This window comes from Gopherus flavomarginatus, chromosome 15 (genome assembly GCF_025201925.1).
Source record: "Gopherus flavomarginatus isolate rGopFla2 chromosome 15, rGopFla2.mat.asm, whole genome shotgun sequence".
Classification (NCBI taxonomy): domain Eukaryota; kingdom Metazoa; phylum Chordata; order Testudines; family Testudinidae; genus Gopherus; species Gopherus flavomarginatus.
Window position 1 is genome coordinate 6,357,966 of NC_066631.1, and position 23,061 is coordinate 6,381,026.

General features: G+C 49.8%; 1 protein-coding gene across 3 annotated transcripts in view; it reads left to right on the forward strand.

The window, feature by feature from the left end:
• The window catches only part of SCARF2 (scavenger receptor class F member 2), a 96,043-nt gene extending 73,818 nt beyond the window's left edge, over nucleotides 1–22,225 (forward strand). For 2 of the 3 annotated variants that reach the window (XM_050923708.1, XM_050923709.1), the window contains 3 exons: nucleotides 2,673–2,794; nucleotides 18,646–18,798; nucleotides 19,932–22,225. In XM_050923708.1, the coding sequence (XP_050779665.1) occupies nucleotides 2,673–2,794; nucleotides 18,646–18,798; nucleotides 19,932–21,166 (1,510 nt within the window). In that variant the 3' untranslated portion in view covers nucleotides 21,167–22,225. The remainder of the gene's footprint in view (nucleotides 1–2,672; nucleotides 2,795–18,645; nucleotides 18,799–19,931) is intronic. The other variant, XM_050923710.1, reaches the window with a different exon arrangement.
• Nucleotides 22,226–23,061: the final 836 nt, after the last annotated feature.

The window sequence follows — 23,061 nt, forward strand, 5'->3', positions numbered from 1 at the left end:
AGCTTCATGGAGGAGCTAAAAACAGTGAGGAGATGAGTTATTAGTGCAAATGTCCGGACAGGTGAACAACTCCAGAGAAGTCCCACCCCAGCATCAGGGGGAATTGCATAAACTGGCTCAGATCCAGCAGACAAAGGACAAGCTTTTGGTATAAGGGGTGTGTGTGAACTGACTCAAGTCCCTCATTTGGTTCCTCAAATTGACATGAGATTGCATCCCTGGTGAACAAGTTGAAAGGTCTGGAACCTGCCAGGGTCTCCATGTGGAAGATTGGTGACACCTGGAAAGCTAGCCTTCATGTAGACTGTGTATTGTGCTATGATAGGTTTCCTCTGTAATGTTTTTGTCCTAAATAAAAGGACTGTGCTCTGTGAAAGCTGGTTGCTCATTGCTAATCCTGTTATAGACCCAGGGAGAGAAGACAACAGCAGGCGCTGTTGGATCGTCACCGTGAATTGCATGGAGACTGCAGCTAAAACCCCAATCTGGAAAATGAAGCACATGGGTCCTTACTCATAGGGAGATGACAGGTGGCCTGAGATGTAAACGAAGACCCGTGAGCAGACCATGGATGGGGGCAGAGTGCAGTTAGCCCCTGATCCACCAGCCTGGGTTACTACTAGCAGGGTGACCCCAACACACTCCAAGTCCTGAATTTTCCCCAAAACCTGTGCTCTGCACTGTCCAGCCCTTTCCTGGACAGTTCAGATATTAAAGGTCCATTGCCTTTGTCAGAGGTCAAGATTCAATGGCTTGCTACTCTAACTGGAGTGACAAAACAGTTCAGTTTAAACACAACACGGGATTAGTTTCCATTAAAAATAAAACAAGTTGGTTTTAAGTGGATACTTAATAAGGTATTAAAGTCAGAAATGGTTACAAGAGAAATAAAGATAAAATGCTTCCTAATAGCTAAAACTTAACAAGCTAGACTTGGTTCAAGGTAAAATCCTCACTGCAGGGTCCCAGCAACATGGCTGGCCAAGTTCTCAGGCAGAAGTGGTGCTAGCCCATTGGGGCCCCTAAGCAGGAATATTTCCCCCAATAATAATAAATAAAAAGTGTATAGTGGGCCCCCTTGAGCTCCTTGGGGCCCTAGCAATTGCTTCATCTGCTTATGCCTGGCACCAGCTCTGTTCTCAGGTCAGGATCTCTTCCCAAAGTCAAAATGTTGGTTCCTTTGTCTTCTTAGGTCAAAGAGAGAGAGAGAGAACATGGTGTGTTTTTGCCCCTCACTTTTATAGTCCAGTCACCTCTTGAAATGGATTTTCCTGAGGGTTACTCCTAGATAAAGTTCATTCCACTTGTGAGGATGGAGACATGAAGTCTAGTGGTTCCATGGTGGCTCTGTTCTTGCCCTGATTCATTGCCAAAGAATGGTCACTTGACAGGTGATTGCCAGTCAACTTTGATGGCTAGAGATGTCGACTTGTCCTTCATCTTTGAGAAACTGGTTTACCCCCACTCCAGACTTGTCTGATAAATGCATTATAGTTATAATTTCAGCTTATGTTCATGAGGCTTAATATGCATTTTTTTACACACATTACACAACAAGATTGATGATCAGTGTGTCATTAGTTTTTAAATGATACTTCACAAGACATATTTTGCACAAAGATTATTACAGTAGTGTGTAGGATGTGAATACAGGGATGCTTTCGGTACCAGCGATGACACAGCATGCAGAGGAGGGAGACGGTAAAGGAGATGCACTGGCATACAGGTGTAGTCTCAGCAGCTGCAGGTGGTCCCAGTGAAAGCACTGCCAAGGGGTGGGATTTGGGGTCCCAGCCAAAGCACTGCCAGGTGTTAAGGAGAGGCTGAAAGAGGACTTGAATTAGACATCCACTAAGAGTGTGAATGCCTTCGGGAGTTCCCCTCATGTTCGAAGGGTGGAATGGGAGAGCACACGTGTTTGTGGGAGAAGCAGCTCTCCAGGATGGCGCAGCTGTGGCAGAGTCAGTGCAGTAATAAGAAATTCAATTACCTGCCATTGTACCTTTGAATGGGATTTCTGAGCCCAGCCTGGATTGGAGCATAGAGGCTGGAGGCTTCATGTGAGGTCAGGAACGATGGATAATGAGAGAGGACGTGGTGGCAGAGAGGAGCACGCGGGAAGAGATTTCTTATAACCCCCAGCAGGCTGGTCTCTGAGGATACAGGTGCCAGCACCATTAGCAAGCTTTGTAGAGGCCAGTGAGTTACTGAGCCTCAGGTACCCGTCAGGTCAGAATTGCACTTGAGACTGAATTTACCACCCAAGGGCAGGGCTGAGCTGCTGGGAGCACAGATGCCTACACGCATGTCTCACTGTCCAGCCCCAGACTGCTCAGGGCCAAGATTGTAAACCCATGTCTAGTCTGGCACCTCGCTGGCGATGGCTCCCCCTGGGGTGGTGCTGCACCCGCATTCCCATTCTGTGCGAGTGCTGACCCTGCTCAGCTCAGCTCTCTGGGGACCTGGGGCCTTCTCGGGACAAATGAAGCCACCTTCACCATGCACTTTGCTTTCGGGCTCTCAGCATTGGCTCCATGCCCAGGCTTGGCCCGTCTGAAACATCTCCAGCATGCGGCTGTTGGGATCCCTGTACATGCCCCTGCAGGCCTGGTGTGGCTGCACCTGCTCCTGCTCTGCCCGCTCTCTGACTGATGCACAGTATTTTCTTGCAGTGGGAACCAGGACCCAGCAGCAAGCAAGAAATCGCCAGGGCGCTTGTGTGGCCGGTTCAGTCGAATTAGCATGAAACTCCCCCGAATTCCTCTGCATCGCCAGAAACTGCCTAAAGTTGTCGGTAAGGTGGTAGGGCTCATTAACTGCTCTGGTGTGTGTTTTCCAGCCCCTAACCCAGCTGTGGAAGGAGCAGAAGGCTCTAACCTAGACAACCACTATCCCCCAAGGCTAGCAACAAGCAAATCAACAGCTAAGGGGCCCTCCGCAATCAACAGCCAAGTATCAATCCCAACTCTGTTGCCTGCTGCTCAGAGTACGCCCACCCTGTGCTGCACAGAAAACTTCTCTGTCCTGCTGCAAGGAGCTATTGGCCCCCTGACTCCAGCTGCTATGGGGCCCAAGTGTGGAATGTGTGCCCTTCTAAAACTAGCTTATGCTGTATTTGCTGTTGTGATGTCTGAATGCATGGTATGTATATGTTGAAGGAGGTGTAACGTGTGTTTGTTGTGTTGCGTTGCAATGGATAAACTGATGGGATTGTATGTGGTGCTGGGTGTAAAATATGTGTGTGGTATGCTGCACATTGGGTTGTGCTGTGTGTGGTTGTGTGTGTTCCAGAGTATTACCCTTCTGTACTCTGTGCAAAATCCCTTTGCCTCCATTTCAGTCTGAAGAAGAGAGTGCAGGGCCTTGTGTGGCAATGAGAGCAGTGAGTCTTGCAGTGGGATTGCCGAGCTGTGTGTACCAATGAGAGCAGTGAGTCTTGCAGTGGGATTGCCGGGCTGTGTGTACCAATAAGAGCAGAGAGTTTTGCAGTAGGATTGCCGGGCTGTGTGTAGCAATAAGAGCAGAGAGTTTTGCAGTAGGATTGCCGGGCTGTGTGTAGCAATGAGAATAGTGGACTTTGCAGTGAGGTTGCAGGGCTGAGTGTAGCAGTGAGCTTTGCAGTGGATTGCAGGGCTGTGTGTAGCAATGAGAGTAGTGAACTTTGCAGTGTGATTGCGGGGCCATGTGTAGCAGTGAGCTTTGCAGTGGGGTTGCAGGGTCAAGTGTAGCAGTGAGCTTTGCAGTGCATTGCAGGGCTGTGTGTAGCAATGAGAGTATGATTGCAGGGCCATGTGTAGCAGTGAGCTTTGCAGTGGGTGGCGGGGCTGGGTGTAGCAATGTGAGGAGTTTTCAACAAGTCTTTAATTTCTTCTTGGAGGTTGCTTGCTGATGCTTTAGCTGTTCTCTGTCTTGGCTCATGTTTGTGCTGGTGAGTTAAAACCTTCTCGCTGTCACAGTGTGGTGGTTCATTTATGAATCTCCTGCTGTTTCCATTGTGTGTCATGTGTGATGTGGCGGGAGACACAAAGAAGTGCAAATTGTACGTTGGAATGTGCTGTTCTTTGACAGGAGTGAGGTCTTGTGTAGAATTTAAATTCTCCAAATACAGACTGGGGTGTCAGCGAAGCACCTTGTTCATGTTAAAGATGAAGATCTGGCTCAGCCCTGCCCAGCCACTCAGAGGGTGAAGGTGGGAGAAGCCCAGCTCTGAGTGTCCATGCAGGGCTTACCCCACCAAAATCTGGAGCAGGAGAGATGGCAGAATCTGCACATCCATCATCCAGTGTGCAAGAATCATGACATGGGCTTAAATATCACAGGATTTTTTAAAAATAAATGTTTATTTGCCTTCTGGTGTTTGAGCCTTGAAGGGTCACATTTTTCTCCACAGCCCGGACAACTTTCACATAACACCTTGCTGATGGAACATGCATATAATGAGCGATGCACAAAGTTGATGCACCCAGACCCTATCCTGGCTGCAAAGTTTTTGTGTGGCTTCATGCGACACTTGGTGCAAATTATTCATTGAGCTTTGCACTGTTCTTGTACCCATGTTCTAGTAGCAAGGTGTAATATGAAAGCTGCCATGGCTGCGGAGAACATGTGACCTTAACCTTTGTTAATGCAAGGTGAGATTCTCCTGTAATCACCTGACTCCAGGAGCTAGGGCTTTTAGAAAAACACCGACTAGATTCCCCTACCTGCAAACCCATGCACTCACCTACTGCAGCCTCTCCCAGACATCCCAGCACTGACCCATCTATCTGCCTGAGACCCTCTCCAGAACCCACTCACTTGCTCCAACCATAGCTGCCACAATCTGTGCAACTCAATGCCATGTCCCTGTCACTGCCTGGTAGTTTATGGTCACATGCAAATTATGTGGAAGTCTGCCAAAGAGCTCCCTGAATAATTTGCGCTAAGTGTCCCACGGAGCTGCCCGCAGCTTGGCTGCTAGGATAGCGTCTGGGCAACGACAGGCTGTTCGCACACATCCCACTAGTGTTTGTGCAGGGGGTGGGAACGCCTTTCTGGACCTTTGCACTGCTTCTTGTACCCATGTTCCATCCACGGAACCTCCTTTAAAGTCATCCCATGCTGTACAATGGAGCTAGAGTGAGGTGGTGGGGATAGGCTGGGAGTCTTACCTGCAATGCATTTGGGTTGGTTTGTAATAACTGAGTGATTGCCCCTGTGCTGTGGTTGGGGTGTAACTTCCTCTCCCAGCCCTGCACTGAAGGAAAGCTGAGCTGCTTATTCCCATCCCATCCTCAGCCCAGGGCACTCAGGTGCCAGCTCTCCATAAGAGCTCGCGGCATGTGAGCCTTGCTGCTCCCCTCCACTGCAGGTGGCTGCGCTGAGTGCTGCTCTCCTGAGACGCTGCTTTCTCGTGGCGTAGCTGTAGCTCTAGGACTGTGGCTGGGAGCCAAGGGAACCAAAGCGGGAGAACCATTACCCCGAAACGATAACAAATGCTGTGTTTATGGGAGCGAGTGAAGCAGGCCTTTCTGGAAGAGCGGCAGCTCCGGTGGGGAAGGATGAATGGAGCTGTGTGCACTTCCTGGAGCAGGCTGCAAATCAGACATTTGTGTAAACAGGGAGACAGAGGGAGAACTCCTCTTGGGCCCCGGCTGTATGAAAGGTGGCTCCTTACGGCTGAGCTCCTGAGCGTCACTCGCCCATTCAACGGGTATTGCCCCAGGCTGACTGGCACGGCTCCTCCCGACCTGTCAAGGGCAGAGTCCCCACTGTCTCTCTGGATGGCTAGTGGACTTTAATTAGCGGAGCGGCAATGCACCATTACAGGAAGGCTCCTCTGCCTGGGAGCATGGCTGAGCAAAAGGCCAAGGAGCCATGATCGGCTCTCACACACGGTTCTCCCGCTAAGGCGAGGGGGAGGCAGGCAGCCGCAGAGACTGTTTGTGTTGCCAGGGGCCTGTTAGTTCATTGGAATGAAATGCTTTGGTCACAGGCTGCTCTGTTTGCCTTGGCTCGCAGACCTTGCCATGTGGTCTCATTATTATCCTGGCTTCGGAGTGGGCTGGAGGCCGATCCCTCCGCAGCTCCTCAGCAGGATGAGGGGGCAGTGCCAGGAGTAGAAGTGCAGCCTTTTGGGAGGAAGGGGCAAACACACCCTCCCACTGGGGAGTCTGGCTTCAGCCCCTCAAGGAACTGGGCAGAAGCACAAATCCAGTCCGAGGTTTGGGAGCTCCAGGAGAGGCTGGGCCCTAACCCAGCCCTGTCACCCGACCCCCCCTCCCCCGCTGGGATTTTGGGCACAGTCCAGGCAATGCCAGTTCGTGGGCCTGCAGGGTCCAGTTGTGCCTCTTGCCAGATCCAGCTTGGTGTGGTTCTTCATCCATGTGAGTGGAGAAGGGCAGAGGGTGGGTCAGTGAGGGGAAGGCCAAGGCTCAGAGCCGGGCTGGCTGTAGCCATTTGCACCTATGCGCAGGAGAGCAGGGTGCTCCCATTGTGATGCAGTCGTGTTTTACACCTATTCTGCACTGAAGTGAGTGAGTCCACAGGGGCCAGCAGTCAAAAATAGAGTGATTCTACTTGGGCAGAAGCTAGTGAACAGGAGCAGCGAACAGGAGGCTGCGAGTTAGTTCTCCAGGTGAAGGAGGCACACGGAGTGAGTTCGTTGTCTGTGGGTTTGCTTGCTGTGGGCCTGCTTGATTGAAGTTTATAGTGTGGTCTGTCTGGGGGCCGTGTGCTCAGCCAAGGGTGACCAGACAGCAAGCATGAAAAATCAGGACGGGGGTGGGGGGGTAATAGGAGCCTATATAAGAAAAAGACCCAAAAATCGGAACTGTCCGTATAAAATTGGGACATCTGGTCACCCTAGCTGATCCTAGCAGCCCACTAGGCTCAGCTGAGAGCTTCCTGACCAGGCTCTAACCCGCTTCCTTTGATCCCCTTTAGGATCCCAGACGAAGGGGTGGGGCTAACTCAGGGAGAACAAGGGTTTTTAAAGCCAGCTCCTAAGTGACCAGAGGAGCTAGAAGATAGGAGCAGCAAACAGTGGAATTTTGTAGGGGCATTTAGAGAGGGAACATAAGAGCCAGATATGCCTAACAAACATTCTCTAAACTTATGTCAGTAGCCCTGGTCCCTCAAAGAAACACACACACAGAAACAAAAAAGAAACCCTGCCAGAGTAAAGAGAACGCAGGCAGAAGTCCAGCAGCAGAGTGGGGGCTATGCAGGTTATTGCCCTGAATGCAGCGTGTGGGATTACCTGCCCTGTGGGCTGGTGGCGTATGTGTGTATTCAGTGTAAGCAGCTCCTGGCCCTCAAGAGACACAGTATGGGCTGTGGAGACCAGAGTGGCTAAACTGGAGATGCTAAGGGAGGCAAAGAAGTACATAGAGGAGACTTTCCAGGACACAGCACCCCCCGGTCTGACCGCCTCTGTGCTGTCGAGGAGGATGAAAGTTTCAGAGGAAGAGAACATTAAGCTGGAGCAGAGGGAAGTGATCCCGTAGTCGGGCTCCTCCTTGCAGATGATGTCATGGTCTCCTCTCACACTGAGAACACCTCGCTGAGGGAGGGGACCTGTAGCGATGCGTGACTCACCCCTGCGGCACTTCCTGCTGGTTGTCCAGGGAATTAACTCTTCCAGTCTCTAGAGCGCCCTCTGCTGGCCAGTGTCCCAATGCCGCTGGCTCCCGTGCCCCTCCCAGGACCCAGTGCCCCTTGTGTTTGTGTTCACCGCTGCCCCCTGGCAATATCCCTGCAGTTTCAGGGCCTCCTCAGCCAGGGGAACCCCCATCCCCTATCCCTACCTCACCTCAGTCATAGGCTACTGCCAGTCACCAATTCACCTCCGCGCCCTGGGCAGACTGCAGTGTCAACCACTCATCATAGGCAAGGTTGGGTCTGGATCTGCTGCCTCTCTCTGCAAGCCAGTGCCTCGGACAAGGCCCTGCAGCCTGGGGAGTTGCCAGCCTGGAGCTCTCCAGCCCCTCTGGTCTTTCCCCAGCCCTGCCTCACTCTAGGCACCCTGAGCTTCCCAGCAGCCAGGCCCCTTTCTCTCTCTCTCTATGTGAAGGCAGAGAGAGATTATCTGTGCTTCTGGCTCAAAGCCTGTTTATAGGGGCCGGCTGTGGTCTGTTAGGGGCATGGCTGCAATTGTGCCTACTTCCCCAATCAGCCTGGGAGCTGCTTGCCCCAGCCACAGCCCATGCTCAGGGACATTAGAGAGGCTACAGAACCAGAAAACCCAATAATAATGGGGGATTTCAACTATCCTCTTATTGACTGGGTACATGTCACCTCAGGACAAGATGCAGAGATAAAATTTCTAGACACCATTCATGACTGTTTATTGAAGCAACTAGTCTGACTCCTGGAACCCACAAGGGGAGAGGCAATTCTTGATTTGGTCCAAGAGGTGAATATATATGAACCACTTGGTAATAGCAACCATAATGTAATTACATTTAACATCCTTGTGTGTGCGTGGGGGGGGAATACCAAATAAACCCATGAGAGTAACATTTAACATCAAAAAGGGGAACTACACCAAAATGAGGAGGATAGTTAAACAGAAACTAAAAGGAACAGTCACGCAAATGAAATGCCTGCAAGTTGCATGGGAACTTTTAAAAATACCATAATAGGGGCTCAAACTAAATATATACCGCAAATTAAAAAAAACAGTAAGAGGGCCTAAAAAAATGCCACCATGGTTAACAAAGTAAAATAGGCAGTTAGAGACCAAAAGACATCTTACAAATTAGAAGTCAAATCCCACTGAGGAAAATAGAAAGGAGCATAAACTCTGGCAAGTCAAGTGTAAGTGTATAATTGGACAGGTCAAAAAAGAATGTGAAGAGCAACTAGCAAAAGACACAAAAACTAACAGCATCAAAAGCAGGAAGTTTACCAAACAATCAGTGGGACCCTGGATGATTGAGGTGCTAACGGAGCACTCAAAGAAGACAAGGCTATTGTGGAGAAGCTAAATGAATAATTAATTTGCATCTACTGTCACTGCAGAGGACCTGAGGGAGATTCCAACGCCTGAGCCATTCCTTTAGATGACAAATTTGAGGAAGTGTCCCAGATTGAGGTGCCAATAGAGGAGGTTTTGGAACAAATTGATAAATTAAACAATAATAAGTCACCAGAAGCAGATGGTATCACTCAAGAATTCTAAAGGAACTCAAATATGAAATTGCAGAACCACAAACTGTGGCATGTAACCTATCACTTAAATCAGCCTCCGTACCAGATGGAGAATAGCTAATGTAATGCCGATTTTTAAAATAGGGTCCAGAGGTGATCCTGGCAATTACAAGCCAATGAGTACTAACTAAAGTACCAAACAAATTGATTGAAACTATGGTAAAGAACAGACTTATCAGACACACAGATGAACGCAATATGTTGGCAAAGCATCAGCACAGCTTTTGTAAAGGAAATCATGCCTCGTCAATCTATTTGAATTCTTTGAGGCTGCCAACAAACATGTAGAGAACAGCGACCCAGTAGCTATAGTGTACTTAGACTTTCAGAAGGCCTTTGACAAGGTCCCTCACCAAAGGCTCTTAAGCCAAGTAAGCTGTCATGAGATAAGAGGTGAGGTTCTCTCATAGATCTGTGTATAAACAATAAGGGGGAAAGGATAGGAATAAACAGTCACTTTTCACAGAGGAGAGAGGCAAATAGAGGGATCCCTAAAGGAGATGTATTGGGACCAATGCTGTTCAACATATATGTAAATGACCTGGAAAAGGGACAAAGTTTGCAGATGATGCAAAATTATTCGAGATAATTAAGTCCAAAGCAGACTATGAAGAGTTACAAAGGGATCTCACAAAAATGGGTGATGGGGCAAAAAATGGCAGATGAAATTCAGTGTTGATAAATGCAAAGTAATGCACATTGGAACTTATACACAACTATATGTACAAAGTGATGGGGTCTAAATTAGCTGTTACAACTCAAGAAGTCTTGAAAAGAGAAAGAGATCTTGGAATCATTGTGGATAGTTCTCTGAAAACATCCACTCAATGTGCAGCAAGGATGAAAAAAGCTAACAGAATGTTAGGAACCATTAGGAAAAGGAGAGAGAATACGAGAGAATATATCATAATGCCGCTATATAAATCCATGGTACGCCCACATCTTGAATTCTGCGTGCAGTTCTGGTCACCCCATCTCAAAAAAGACATATTAGAATTGTAAAGTACAGAGAAGGTAAACAAAAATGATCAGAGTTATGGAACAGCTTCCATCTGAGGAGAGATTAAAAAGACTGGGACTGTTCTGTTTAAAAAAGAGACAAATATGGGGGGATATGATAGAGGTCTATAAAACTATGACTGATGTGGAGAAAGGGAATAAGGAAATATTACCTTTCCCGTAACACACGAACCAGGGGTTACCCAATGAAATTAATAGGTGGGAGTTTAAAACAAACATGAGGGAGTTCTTCTTCACAGAACATGCAGTCAGTCTGTGGAATTTGTTGCAAAGGGATGTTGTGAAGGCCAGAAGTATAACTAGGTTTAAAAAAAATTAGATCGGTTCATGGAGAATAGGTCCATTAACCAAGATGGTCAGAGGGGCAATCCCATGCTCTGGGTGTCCCTAAACCGCTGATTGCCAGAAGCTGGGACTTCACTTGATAATTGCCCTGTTCTGGTCATTCCTCCGAAGTGTCTGGCAGTGGCCACTGTTGGAAGATGGGATACTGGGTTCTATGGACCCAGTAGGGCCACGCTTATCTTCATATGCTGGAATAAGCCCCTCAGCTGCTCTCTCTGACATTGTATCTGCCCTCCCTTTTGGGTGTTTCCAGAGGATAGGATAAAACTTAAACCCTCCTGCTTCAGGCCATGAGCCACCAACCACTGATAGGGCTAGGGAGAAATTTCCCCTCTGCACGTGCTATTCCAGAATTGTCTGGGATGGGGTTCTTACCCCTTCCTCTGGACAGCTGGGTATGGCCTCTTTCGAAGATAGGACACTGGGCGAGGTGGAACCTTGCTGTGACCTGGGCTGTACAGGGCCTGTGTTCCTATGACAGCCCGTGACGGACATTAGCACTTCAGTGCAGGATCACAGATGAAAAAGCTGCGCAAGACCATCCAGTCTGCCTGCTGGGGGTCAGAACAGGTGTTATTTAGCAAAGACCTCTACATGTTCTGTATAGAAATTAGAGATGGAAAAGAATTCCTAAGCCTAGGTCAGAAGGGTCTCTACTGGCCTTCTCTAGAGTCTTGTCCAGGATAATCTGAAGGTCCCAGGCGAATGCATCAGTTCAGGTGGAGTTCCCGTTTCAGGCGCAGGGCAGTGCTGGGAGTGCACAGGGGCACCTTGCAGGGGCCTTAGAATTAAAACAAACACAAATACTATTCAAACCCCAGGAAATGCAGTGACAGGTGCACGTCTGAACACGAGGCACCCAGCCTAATTCTGCCCTCTGCCCCAGGAGGATTGTCTGGTGACTTGTGCTACAAGTGCAGTCATAACTCCGCCTTGCCTGGGCTTCTAGTATGTGTGTTTTTCCTGTTCTTGGAAGGTAACATGTGCTCACCCTACTGGTCTGTGCCAGCAACCGCAGCCAAGTTGGTATGTGAGAATTTCCTCAGGGTTGGTTTGTTTTCTAATGTTCCTCAGTTCCGCTGAAATTAGTCCTTCTCGGCTTCTCCTGCAGCCCTAGGAACTCAGTGGCCCACGGAGGTCCAAAGGTAGGCAATGCTTGTGGGTCTGCTGGCCAAGCACAATCCCTTGTGGCATGCAGTCCTTGTGCTGCAGCTCTTCTGTCTGCAAAATAGGAGTCTCAGTCCTGCAAATCTCTGTAGGGCCTGACAGTCAGGGCTCCTGTCTTACGAAGCTAAGGAGGACATGTAAGAAGCAATTTCCTGCCCATTGACCTTTAAATGTTCCACGCAAGTTCCCTGCTCTCTGCGAGGTCTGTGTGTGTGTCTAGGGGAACGCCTGGGTTACAGAAGGGAGGAGGATCTGAGGTATGTGGGGGAGTACAGGAAGGAGGAGGAGTTTAGGGGGTGTGCAGGGGGATGTACAGGAGGGAGAGGGAACTGGGGCATACACTGCAGTTGCTCTATATTGCTTTAGGTCAGGGGTAGGCAACCTAAGGCACGCCTGCCAAAGGTGGCACGCGAGCTGATTTTCAGTGGCACTCACACTGCCCAGTCTGGGGGGTTCTGCATTTTAATTTAATTTTAAATGAAACCTCTTAAACATTTTAAAAGCCTTATTTACTTTACATACAACAATAGTTTAGTTATATATTATAGACTTATAGAAAGAGGTCTTCAAAAACATTAAAATGTATGACTGGCAAGCGAAACCTTAAATTAGAGTGAATAAATGAAGACTCGGCGCACCACTTCTGAAAGGCTGCCGACCCCTGCCTTAGGTGATACAAAGCAATGTGCACCCACTGAAGTGGCTTATGCTATGGCTGCATTGTGCTGCTCCAGAGTGTATCAGTGAGTCTGGCCCTGGAAGTTACAATAAATACGACCTGAGGTTGACACTTCATATAATCACGTCATTAAAAATAAACCCTGGGGACATTCTCTGGGAATTTCTTGTTTCATGGATGGAATTTTACAATAAAAGAACCCAAGGAAATTCCCAGAAAAAAAATATGTTAAGAGGAGTTACGGCTGAGTCCATGTCGGTAAGACAGGGTAATATACAGTGCAGGGATATTGTGATAATCCTCAAAACAAACCGTATAAACCCAGGAAAATAAAATCTCCATGTTTTAAGATAAGCAAGGCACACCGAGGGCCAGTCGCTGGTCAGAAAGGGTAAGTATTTGCTGCAGAAAATTTTGAATAGAAAGTGAGAGACGGAGCAGAACCATTTACAGAGTGAAATGCACTTTGGCTTTGTCTAGACTGGGTTTGTCCAGACATGTGCTAATGTGCTTCTAAACACCACTCAGCATTTAGTGTAGACGAAGAGAGAGTGATGTATAAAAATGTGTTACGTGGTTGTGATCAATCCGGGGGGGTCTGTCTCCTCAATTACAAACAACCCTAACTGCAACCTCAGCAAATACTCAGTGCTGAGAGATGTGAAGAGTCCGAGTTCCAAAGGGCTCCATGTTTGTGGGGGGAGCATGACATCATCACTAGGAACCGTGCCATGCTGCGGAGGGGACTAATGTGTGGTGGGTTTCCTTAGCTGGTGAAGTTCTGTGGGAAGAGGTGGTGTGTCACAGCTGGTGGAAATGTACCATGAGCCCATTAGGGTCTGTCCAACAGCTTACCGTTACCTTGCTTCTACAGGTGTCACTGGGGGATGTTGCACTTACTGAACCTTCATCCTGGCTGTACAAAGTGTTTGTTGATGTGACTTCCTAGGGTTTCAATATGGCGAATGTAGGAGGGTTTGGGGGGAGGCGTGGAAGGGGGACAAGGAAACCTGCTTCATTCCCTATGGTGTAGAGATATGGCGATAGGAGGAATGTCGGAGGTGCAGGGGAAGGTGACACAGTGTGGTGGGAGCCTGGCAAGTTGGTCTCTACCCTCTTTAACTCCCAGAGAATGGTGCCTGAACCTGCCAAGTGCCACAGCTGCTCCACAAGGTAGCCACAGGTCCTCAGAGCACAGGAGCCTCGCCTAAAGCTTCACAGCCCCCGTACAGGGGCCTGTAGCTCCAATATCTAGGGAACCCCAGCTGCAACTCCTCATCTCAAATGCAGTTTGTGGTACAAAATGTCTCCTCGCAGCTCGACAGGACACCACCGTGTAGCTGAAGCAAGCTGTGAGCGCGCCCCTTTGGCTTAGGGAAAGCTGGCCTGAGCTGGAGAGCGCGAGTTCAAATCCCTCCTCTTTCTCGCTGCTGGAATCTCTGGAGGAACATGCTAAATGTTCCGGCCATGAGCCCAGCTGCATAAGAGCCTGACCCTCTGGCACCACAGCGGCCTTTCCCCACTGTGCTGTCCCTTCCAAACAAGCACCACCAGGGCCAGTCTCAGAAACCTCAGAGCTGCTGATTTGAGAAAACTCACCTAGCTCAGTCTAGTCCGTGCTGCCAGCAGCTGGTGCCAGAAGAAAGATTCCTGGGGCCTTCTTGTGCAGCTGCTCTGCCGGGGGTCTTTTGTTACATACAAATAGCCCCAGCCCCAAGACACACTACTCAGCGCGTGTTTATTTCACAAATAGGCATCACGCCTCAGGCTAGTTGGGGCCTGTCTTGACTTGGGCTCCTCTCTCCCCTGCAGCTGCTCACAAACACTCCCTCTCACCAGCTGGGCTTCATTTCCCTGTTTGAAATCTCTGGACGTTTAAACGACGACGAAGGGAGAATTTCATTCTGTCACTTCTAGGGACTGAGCAGGGGAAAGGAATGATCTGAGAACAGCTGAGAGCTAAGAAAACTCAGCTCTGCAAGCCAGCTGCTGCTCAGCACCGGCCCTCTGCAGTCCATCCCAGCCTTCCTCTCCATGGCCCTGGCACTGCTTGGAGGAGACTGGCTACTGTATGGGCAGCATCCTCCAGCTTTGAGGATGGTTCGGTTGTGAGTAAGTTTCTGTTCACCCAGCCGCTGGGAAAGCTGTTTTGCATCCCTGCTAAGCTGATCCAACGGGGCACTCTGGGACTTTGCCACAGACGCAGCTTCATCCCCCAGGAGGCAGGGCCATGCTACTGCTGACTTTTCCGTATGCAGCGAGGAATGTGAAGAGTGGATGGAAGCTCAAAGGGAGCCTCCTGCATGCAAGAGCAGGAAGCTGAAGTCAGAGCCACATGGAACCATGCACCAAAAGAGCAAGGATCTGCCTTTGCCTTCGCTTCCAGTCCTGATGCTGAGCTGGCCTGGCCTCCATGCAGCTTCCTCACAGGCTATGTAGGAGTTCGGTTGGGATGGCCCCTCCTGGCCCACATGACTCCATGAGCAGCAAGGGAAATCCCAGCAAACCTTTCCTCTCACTGCCCTGCCCACGCCGCACAAAACCTACCCTGTCTAGGAAATCAGCAGCAATACTTGGCATTAAAATGCAGGAAGTATTCAACATCCTATGCGCTTTCCGCCCCACTGCACGTCTCTCTGTACACACTGACATCCTCTCCCCAGACCTGCACTGCCCTCCCACCTCCAGACTCAACCCCAGGGCCTGCCTTCTCCTGCGGAAATGTGCCAAACGCAGCTTTGTGTCCTTGCTCCTCTGGCACATCCCACCTGAAGATCTGAAAGTGCTCTGTAAACACTCATGCAGTCTCTCAACCCTCCCTCCCACTGCAAAGTAAGAAATATACAGCGATCATGTCACCTGCCACTAAAATGCCACCTCAGGAGCAGGACTTGGCAGCTATGTTACACTACACAGCTGTTTAGGAGAGGACATGAAGGTGAATATCACAGTGCAATTGCTACTACAGGGAAAATTTACAGAGGCCGAGTGGAATTGCCTGAGTAGGAGTTTGGCCAGGACGTTGGGCATAGCACCCTGGCTCTTACAGGAGTCTGAATGGGGGTCACAGCCTTTCTTCTCTATATTTTGCAAACATATGCCTGCAATTTTTGTGCCCAAAAACTAAGAGTGCAAAAAAGGGAGGCCAGGGTGAAAGCCTAACCCCATCAAAGTCAGTGGGAGTTTTGCCAATGCTTTAATGGGACCAGGAGTTCTGAAATCCGCCCAAAGTGTCGTGGGATCTTTAAAGAGAACACCTTCTAGCAGGTTAGCACTCTCTAGCCTTCCAGTGGGCCCATGCTTAGGCAAGGGCACCCCCTACTTATCCCCAGGACCCAGCTGTTCCTGTTCATATACGTACCCAGGCTCTCGAGAGCTGATGGTGCAAGGTGCTCTGGCTGAGTACATGACAGGGAATAACCTGACATTTCAGGCTGAGCCTGGAAGCTTTGCGGGGCGGTATTGTCCCCCCCCCCCCCCCCGTGTTTGCCACATGGATGATATTCAAGTGAAACCTCTAGCACCTCCTGGGAACTGCGGCAGCAGTGGCGGCTCAAGGCACCAGCACGCCAAGCGCGTGCTTGGGGCAGCAAGCCACTGGGGGCACTCTGCCGGTCGCTCTGAGGGCGGCAGGCAGGTTGTCTTCGGCGGCGTGCCTGCGGAGGGTCCGCTGGTCCCGCGGCTTTGGCGGACTCTCCACAGGCAAGCCGCCGAAGGCAGCCTGCCTGCCGTGCTTGGGGCGGCAAAATGTCTAGAGCCACCACTGTGCAGCAGGAAAGACCATATATAACAGCTGGCCCCTTGCCTCGGGTGAGTGGGGAAACCTCAGTGCTGCTGTGCTCTTTGAGTCTAAGCGAGAATTCGGTGTGTGTTTAGTGGCTGAACCTCCAGCAGCGTGGAAAGAGCCCATAGGAAGTGGCCAGCTTTCTCCCAGCCAATGTCAGCCTATGATTTATCTGAAAGTCACCCACAGCCCGATCTGTGAGCCAAACAGCTACAGGAAATGCTGTTCCTTGGGGGTTTGTTCTGCACAGGACCCTCCTGTTCTGGAGCTGGCACTGCATAGCCTGCTGGCTCACTCCCAAGGCAGGACCCAGTGTGTCTCTGCAGAGCACTTTCAGTCAAGGAGCCAGCTACTTATAGGTTGCACTCTGGTGAGCTGCTTTCTACAGCCCTTCTCTCTTCATTGAGCCTTGCTCTCATGCACTGTTCAGCTGCTGAAGAGGAAGGGGCAAGAACACCTGCAGCTGGCAATTACGGGATACACTGTGCACGTGGGGAGTTCCTTCTGACCCTCACCAGTTAGGGCTAGGTTATTTTTATCATATCTCATCTTATTTGTCTCCTTTCAAACAATCCCCATCATTTTAATCTCTCCTTATCTGGAACTTTTCCCACACCTCTAATCATTCTTGTGTCTGAACCTCCTCTATTTCCACAATATCCTTTTAGAGTCGTGTGGACTGGAACTGGGCAGTGTTCCATAGGAGATCGTACCACTGAATATCTACACTGGCATGCCGAGATTTTCAGTTTTATTCTCCATGCCAGTCCTTATGCACCAAAACATTTTGTTTGTTTTCTTGGTCGCTCTTGCAAATGGAGCAGAGCTCTCTACAACAATGCTCAGGTCGTCTTTATTTGGCGCTGGTGTGGCCAGTTTTGGTGCCCACAATTCAAGAAGGCGGTTGATAAATTAGAGAGGCTCAGAGAAGAGCCATGAGAACGAGCTCTTTGAGGCTTCACTACACGACATGTTTTCTAATCAATCTGTTTTGCTTAACAAAGAGAAGGTTAAGGGCCGACTTGATTACAGTCTATAAGTAGCTACATGGGGAACAAATATTTAATAATGGGCTCTCCAGTCTAGCAGAGAAAGGTCTAATGTTATCCAATTACTGGAAGTTGAAGCTGAATAAATTCAGACTGGAAATAAGGTGTAAAATGTTAACTGTGAGGGCAGTTAACCATTGGATCAATTTACTAAGGGCGGTGGTGGATTCTCCATCACAGTCACTGTTCAAATCAAGATTGGATGTTTTTCTAAATGTTTTGCTCTAGGAATTACTTTGGGGCAGTTCTCTGGCCTGTGTCATACAGTAGGACAAACTAGATGACCACAATGGTCCCTTCTGGCCTTGGAATCTGTGAATCAAGGACCCAGTGAGGAGTATGAGGGGTTTGAATTATTTCTCCGGATGTAAATTACCTTGCATTTCAATACATATTTGGTAAAAATATTCAAATGAATAAAATATTGTTCTGGTTTGAATTCTATAAAAAGGAAACAACTTCAACATTTTGAAAATTTTCACACAGTTTCTCTGCTTTTTGATTAGCTCTAGCCATTGTCCATACTGCAGTAAATCATTAACACTGGGCCTGTGTCTGCCTCCAACCCAGTGGTGTCCTGTGTAGCTCAGTACCAAAAGTACATTCTGCAGATAGTTACAGCTTGTTCTTTCTTCACTATTCCAAGCGGCGGGGGCGGGGGGATGCATTTTCATAGTATAACATACAGGGCTTCACTATATATAATGCAGAGAGCATTCGATATATAAATTCATTAACATCATTAATATCCACAATTGTTCTCTCATGACTAACCTAAATAATGTGTAATCTGCAAATTTTGCCACCAGCCTTCTTCCCCTCCCCATTTCCAGACCATTAATAAATCTCTTAAACAACACAGGGCCTAGTATGGAGCCTTGCAACACCTCCAATTAACCACTTAGGTTGAAAATTGACTGTTTATTCCTACTCTTTGCTCTCTGTCTTTAGACTAGTTTCTATCCATGACAAATTTCACCTTGCAACTCATGACAACTTAGTTGTCTTAAAATTTTCACGAGAGACTTTCTCAAAGGCTTTTTGAAAGCACAAATAATTATGTTAGCAGGTTCTCCCTTTACGAGCTATTTTTAGTGACACATTCAAAACATTGTAATAGACTAGAGAGGTATGAGTTTCCATTTTAGAAGCCACCCTGGTTAGTTCAGATCATACCATGATCATCGAGATGTTTTACTACTTTATTTTTAATTATTATTTCAACCACTTTCCCTGGTATGTAGCCCTTGTTGGAAGTGCTCGGATGGCTCTGGATGGACACTCTCTGGAAATTGAACTGGCTTTCTGAGAGTGGGAGTCTCTCTCTGCCCCAAGGTTGTACAAGGAAGATTGCACATGGAGGTGATGTGAGAGTGCTGCTCTAAACTCTCCACTCTCTCCCGTTGCAGTGGCTCACCATGACCTGGAGAACACCATGAACTGCAGTTTCATTGAGCCACCATCAGTAGTGGAGCAACCGTCTCCCTCCTGGTCCTCCCGGGGCTCCTTCTCCTCCTTTGACACCACCGACGAGGGACCAGTGTACTGTGTACCCCATGAGGGTGAGTGGATGTTGGGCAGGGTGGGCAGAGCCAGGAGCCTGGTAGTGTGGCTGGATAGGATGATCCCCACTGCCACTGCTAATCAATTTGGGCTCTCCAGCTCTGGGTTGTTCCCCTGGCAGAGCATCCCCTGTGATGCAGGGGGGTAACATGCCTTCACAAGTGGGGAGTGATACAGAATGTCTGTCAGTGCACACTGGGATTGGCACCAGCCCACCCATCCGCCGAAAGACAGCCCTGCCCAACAGATGGGAGCTCAGCAGAGATGCTGCCCCGCCTTCCCCCCATTGCACTCTTTCCTCCTCTGTCTAGTTGACGTCTCAGAGGCACACTGCCAAGGCTCATCCTGGAGGTTCCTCTGCTCTTGGAGCTGTCCAAAGTGTGTACAATGCTTTGTGTGATTCTCCCAAGCCAATGGGACGATTCTTTCTCCTTCAAAAATAAAGGAACCAAACCAACACCCTGACAACGCCAAAGCAGCTCTAAAATAAAAGCCATGGTTATTTTAGAAACCAAGAGAACACATATCTCTGCTCAGAATGGACACTGTTCCTGCAGATCCTCATTCTGGGACACTGGGCCCAGGACTCCTGGATGCCGCACCAACCTTTTAGGAGGGCCAAGCATTTCACCTCATGGCAATCCATGTCTCAGCAGGCTCTTGTCCCAGAAGCATGATTTTCTTGGACCTTAGTTGTAGGTTGTCAGCCTCCAGCATGTGGCCTTGTTATTGTACTGAGGGGTTTTGAGCTGTGTTCTGGCTGCTCCATTGCCCTAGGTTGTCTGATCAACCCCTTCAAGAGAACTAACCCCAACATACAAATGAGACTGCTCTGCTCTGAGGGGGTGGCTGGTGGGGACGGTATGGCAGGCCCATGTGAGGGGTGGGTATAAGGCCTATGGAACAATGGATGTGTGTGGGTATATAACAGGACTATGGGAAGGGGTATAAGGTCCATAGGGCAGTGAATAGCAGGGACAGAAGGCCCATGGGGGTAGTATAAAGCATTGCCTGATTATAGCTTGTGTTCCAACCCTTTCCTCCTGTCGCTTCGCTGTGGAGCTCTCATGCCCCATCCTGGCTCCTGTGCACCATGGCACAGTATAATGTATCTGTGCTTTCTCTTTTGCAGAGGGTGTGGGTGAAAGCAAAGAGCGAGGCCCTGCCTGCAGCCTGGTGGAGAAGCTGGCACCCCCAATCAGCGCGGAGGAGGCTGGAGAGTATACCTTCTTGAAAGAGACAGGCTCTGTCAAGGCCTTCCAAGCAGACAGCAGCGAAACACCCCTGCTCAAATCCTCTGACAGCGAAAGGTCATCCTGTGGCTCCGGCTCCACCAGCGGAGCCCTCTATGCCAAAATCGCCCGCCTCTCCAAGCAGTCCAAGGACGAAGATGAAAATACAATGGACACCAAAAGCCCTGGAGTGAATGGTAAATCCCCCTCCCCGGAGAGAACCAAGCCCCCTCCCCCCGATCCCTCCACAAAGCCTAAAGTGTCCTGGATTCATGGGAAATACAACTCCAACCAGTCCAACTCACTACCCGCTCCCAGCAGGTCGCCCGAGAGAGCGGCCATGCAGCCTGATTGCTCTGAGCACACTCAGGCCAAGAGAAAGAGAAGCCCGAGTGAGACCTCGGCTGGTCTCCATGGAAAAGCCGATGACAAGGGCAGCGCGAGGAGCAAAGAGAAAGCGCAGAAACATCTGAAAGAGCTGAGCTTCCCAGAGGGCAAAGCTTCTTTCTCTGGGGAGCCCCAGTCACCATCCAAGCCCAAGCAGAAGACCAAGGCCAGTTCGGAGCAGATGGAGAACATCAATGGGGCCGTCCAAAATGCTCTGAAAAAAATGGGAACCTACCACCCAGACAGGAAAGGAGGGGAAGGCAAGGAAGCCCCCCGGAGCCCCAGTCACAGCAAGCTACGCTCCGAGGCTGTCCACCCCCATTTGTCTTCGGAGGCAGCCACTTTACTGGCCGCTCAACTGAAGGAAAAGACTCAAAGCCTCAACAAAGGCGATGGCAGCACCCGGCAAAATGGGGTGAGCCCTTTGCAGCCCCAGAGGGAGAAGCCCACCCCTCCACAGAAAGCCAAGCGCTCTGTGGCCACCAGCAGCAGCCAGAAATCCAGCAAGCCTGCGCTGCCAACCTCCCCCAACCTGCAGAAACTGATCAGCCCTGTATCGGAGACTGCGGTCAATGAAGCCAAAAGGGCAGAGAAGCAAAATTCCAGCAGCAGCAGCCAGGAGCACGCGCCCCTGAGTGACCAGACCAGCAAAAAAACACCCATTAAAAAGCCCCCTAGGAAGAAGAGCAGAGAAGCCACCTTGGAGCAGCCCAAAGCAGCCATAATGCCCCCTCAGACAGTTCAGTAGAGGAGTCCCGTGGGCCCCAGGTGCTGACCTCTTACTGCACCAGACAAGTGTTGGCAGGCAGAGGAAGCCTCTCTGCTCTCAGCAAGTCTGCAGGAAGGGTCAGTGGAAATGGAGGTCTGAACTGGGAAGTGGGCTCTGGAGAAGCCTCCGAGCCATCTCTGTCTCACACTGGGGCCTCGGACTCTTTGCCCATCACAGACGCCCACCTCCAAGCTGCGCTGCGCCCTCTGCCATGTATCTTCTCCTCCCGGGGGCTGGAGCAGCTTGCATCCCATGTTTCTTTTGCAGGGAGAAGGACTGCATGGAGCTCCCCAGATGTGGAAGGGTTGGCCGGGTTGCATTGGCCTGCCCTGAGTTCTGAGGGGGTAGCTGCATGAGACTCTGAGCAGGGCCCCTTGTCCTTTTTCTAGCAGTATTATTGGTTGCATAAGCAGCGCTTGTTTACTAGAAATCCCCATGTTGTATTCTGCAGTAACGGATTAGCTTGCTTCCTGTATCCTAATCCGGTCTGTCGCATTCACATTGGCGAATGGCAGCCAGAGGCCAAGGCTCTTGCTCCGTGTATTAGAGGGGCAGACAAGGCCAGTGCCAGTCTTCCCTTGTTGCTAGCCATGTGCCCAAGGCCAAGGGCCCCTGTGTGGTCCATCCTGAAAGTGGCTGTGGCAGAGAGGAGCCGGCTGCGGAGCCTGCGTGATCCAGAGCAGTGGAGCACGGGGACCAGCGGTGCTTACTCTCCTGGGTTTAGTTTGTGTTTCTTCCTTGCCATGTAGCTTTTTATCTTCTGAAGATGTAAACTCCCCCCGGGCATCACCTTCCTCTGCAGGCACGCTGCTTCGGTCAGCGTGGGGTCGAGCTGGTTTCGACTGATGCCCCCTCCGGTGTCTGAGGATGTTGCTGCTGGTGGTGGCTGTGAAGAAAGTACTATTTATGGCCTGACGCCATTCAGAGAGGCTGTCCCAGTTAAGGGGGTCCATTCCACTGGAGTTGTGTGGCGTGATTGGTACTACAGAATTTGGCACATCTGCAGCAAGCTTTCCTAATAAAAGTGTATTTCTTCTCTATCCTTGGTGCTCTCTCCTCCCGTGCCCTCTGCCGATCACTGCCTGCTGCGTGGCTGCATTAAGGCTCCCACCGGGCTCCTTTCGGTTTATTTTAATGCTTAGTGGTGTGAGACCCTGCCCCTTGACCTAGCCCTGCTCCCTCTGGAGGGGATGTGGAGTTCCTTGCAGATTACAGGGAGGAGCCACACACCTTCAGAAGAGACCTTCAAATCCAAACATCTCAATGACACAGACCAAGTCCCTGCCTGGCACCCCTGTGCAGGGCAGACTGTATGAAATGGCTGCCCTCTCCCACCCCCAAGGTGGCTGCTTTTCAGCAAGGCACAGCTATGGGAATGGCATTATAAGCTGTTAGCATTATCATTCATTTGCTCTGTCACCTCAGCCTCAGGGCCTCTGAGCTGGTCAGATTGAACCTGAAGCTGCTTCTCTGCCCACTCAGCCCACGGTCTAGCCACTGATAAGTCCTTTATGTATAAAACAAGCACCATATTGAAATGAGGAAGCAAATAAAAGGGAAATGGAGCTGGTGCTGTATGGCCAGCCTAAAGCTTCCAAAGTCATGAGCTGGACCCCAAAAATTCATGCAAGCCAGAATTTCCAAATGAGCTAAGCAGGTAGGTGCCCAAATCTCTCTAGTGGTTACAGACAGTATAGCCATTTCTGACAAAGCCCCTCTTTGGGGCCCCAGCAAGGATGGAATCCTAGACCTCTGGATGTAAAGTCATAAAACTACCCTCTCCCCTGAAAACTAACTATACGGAACCCTAACTTACAACTAGAAACTCTCTACCTGCAAGAAAAACCAGGAGGCTGAGCAGTCTAGGTGGACAT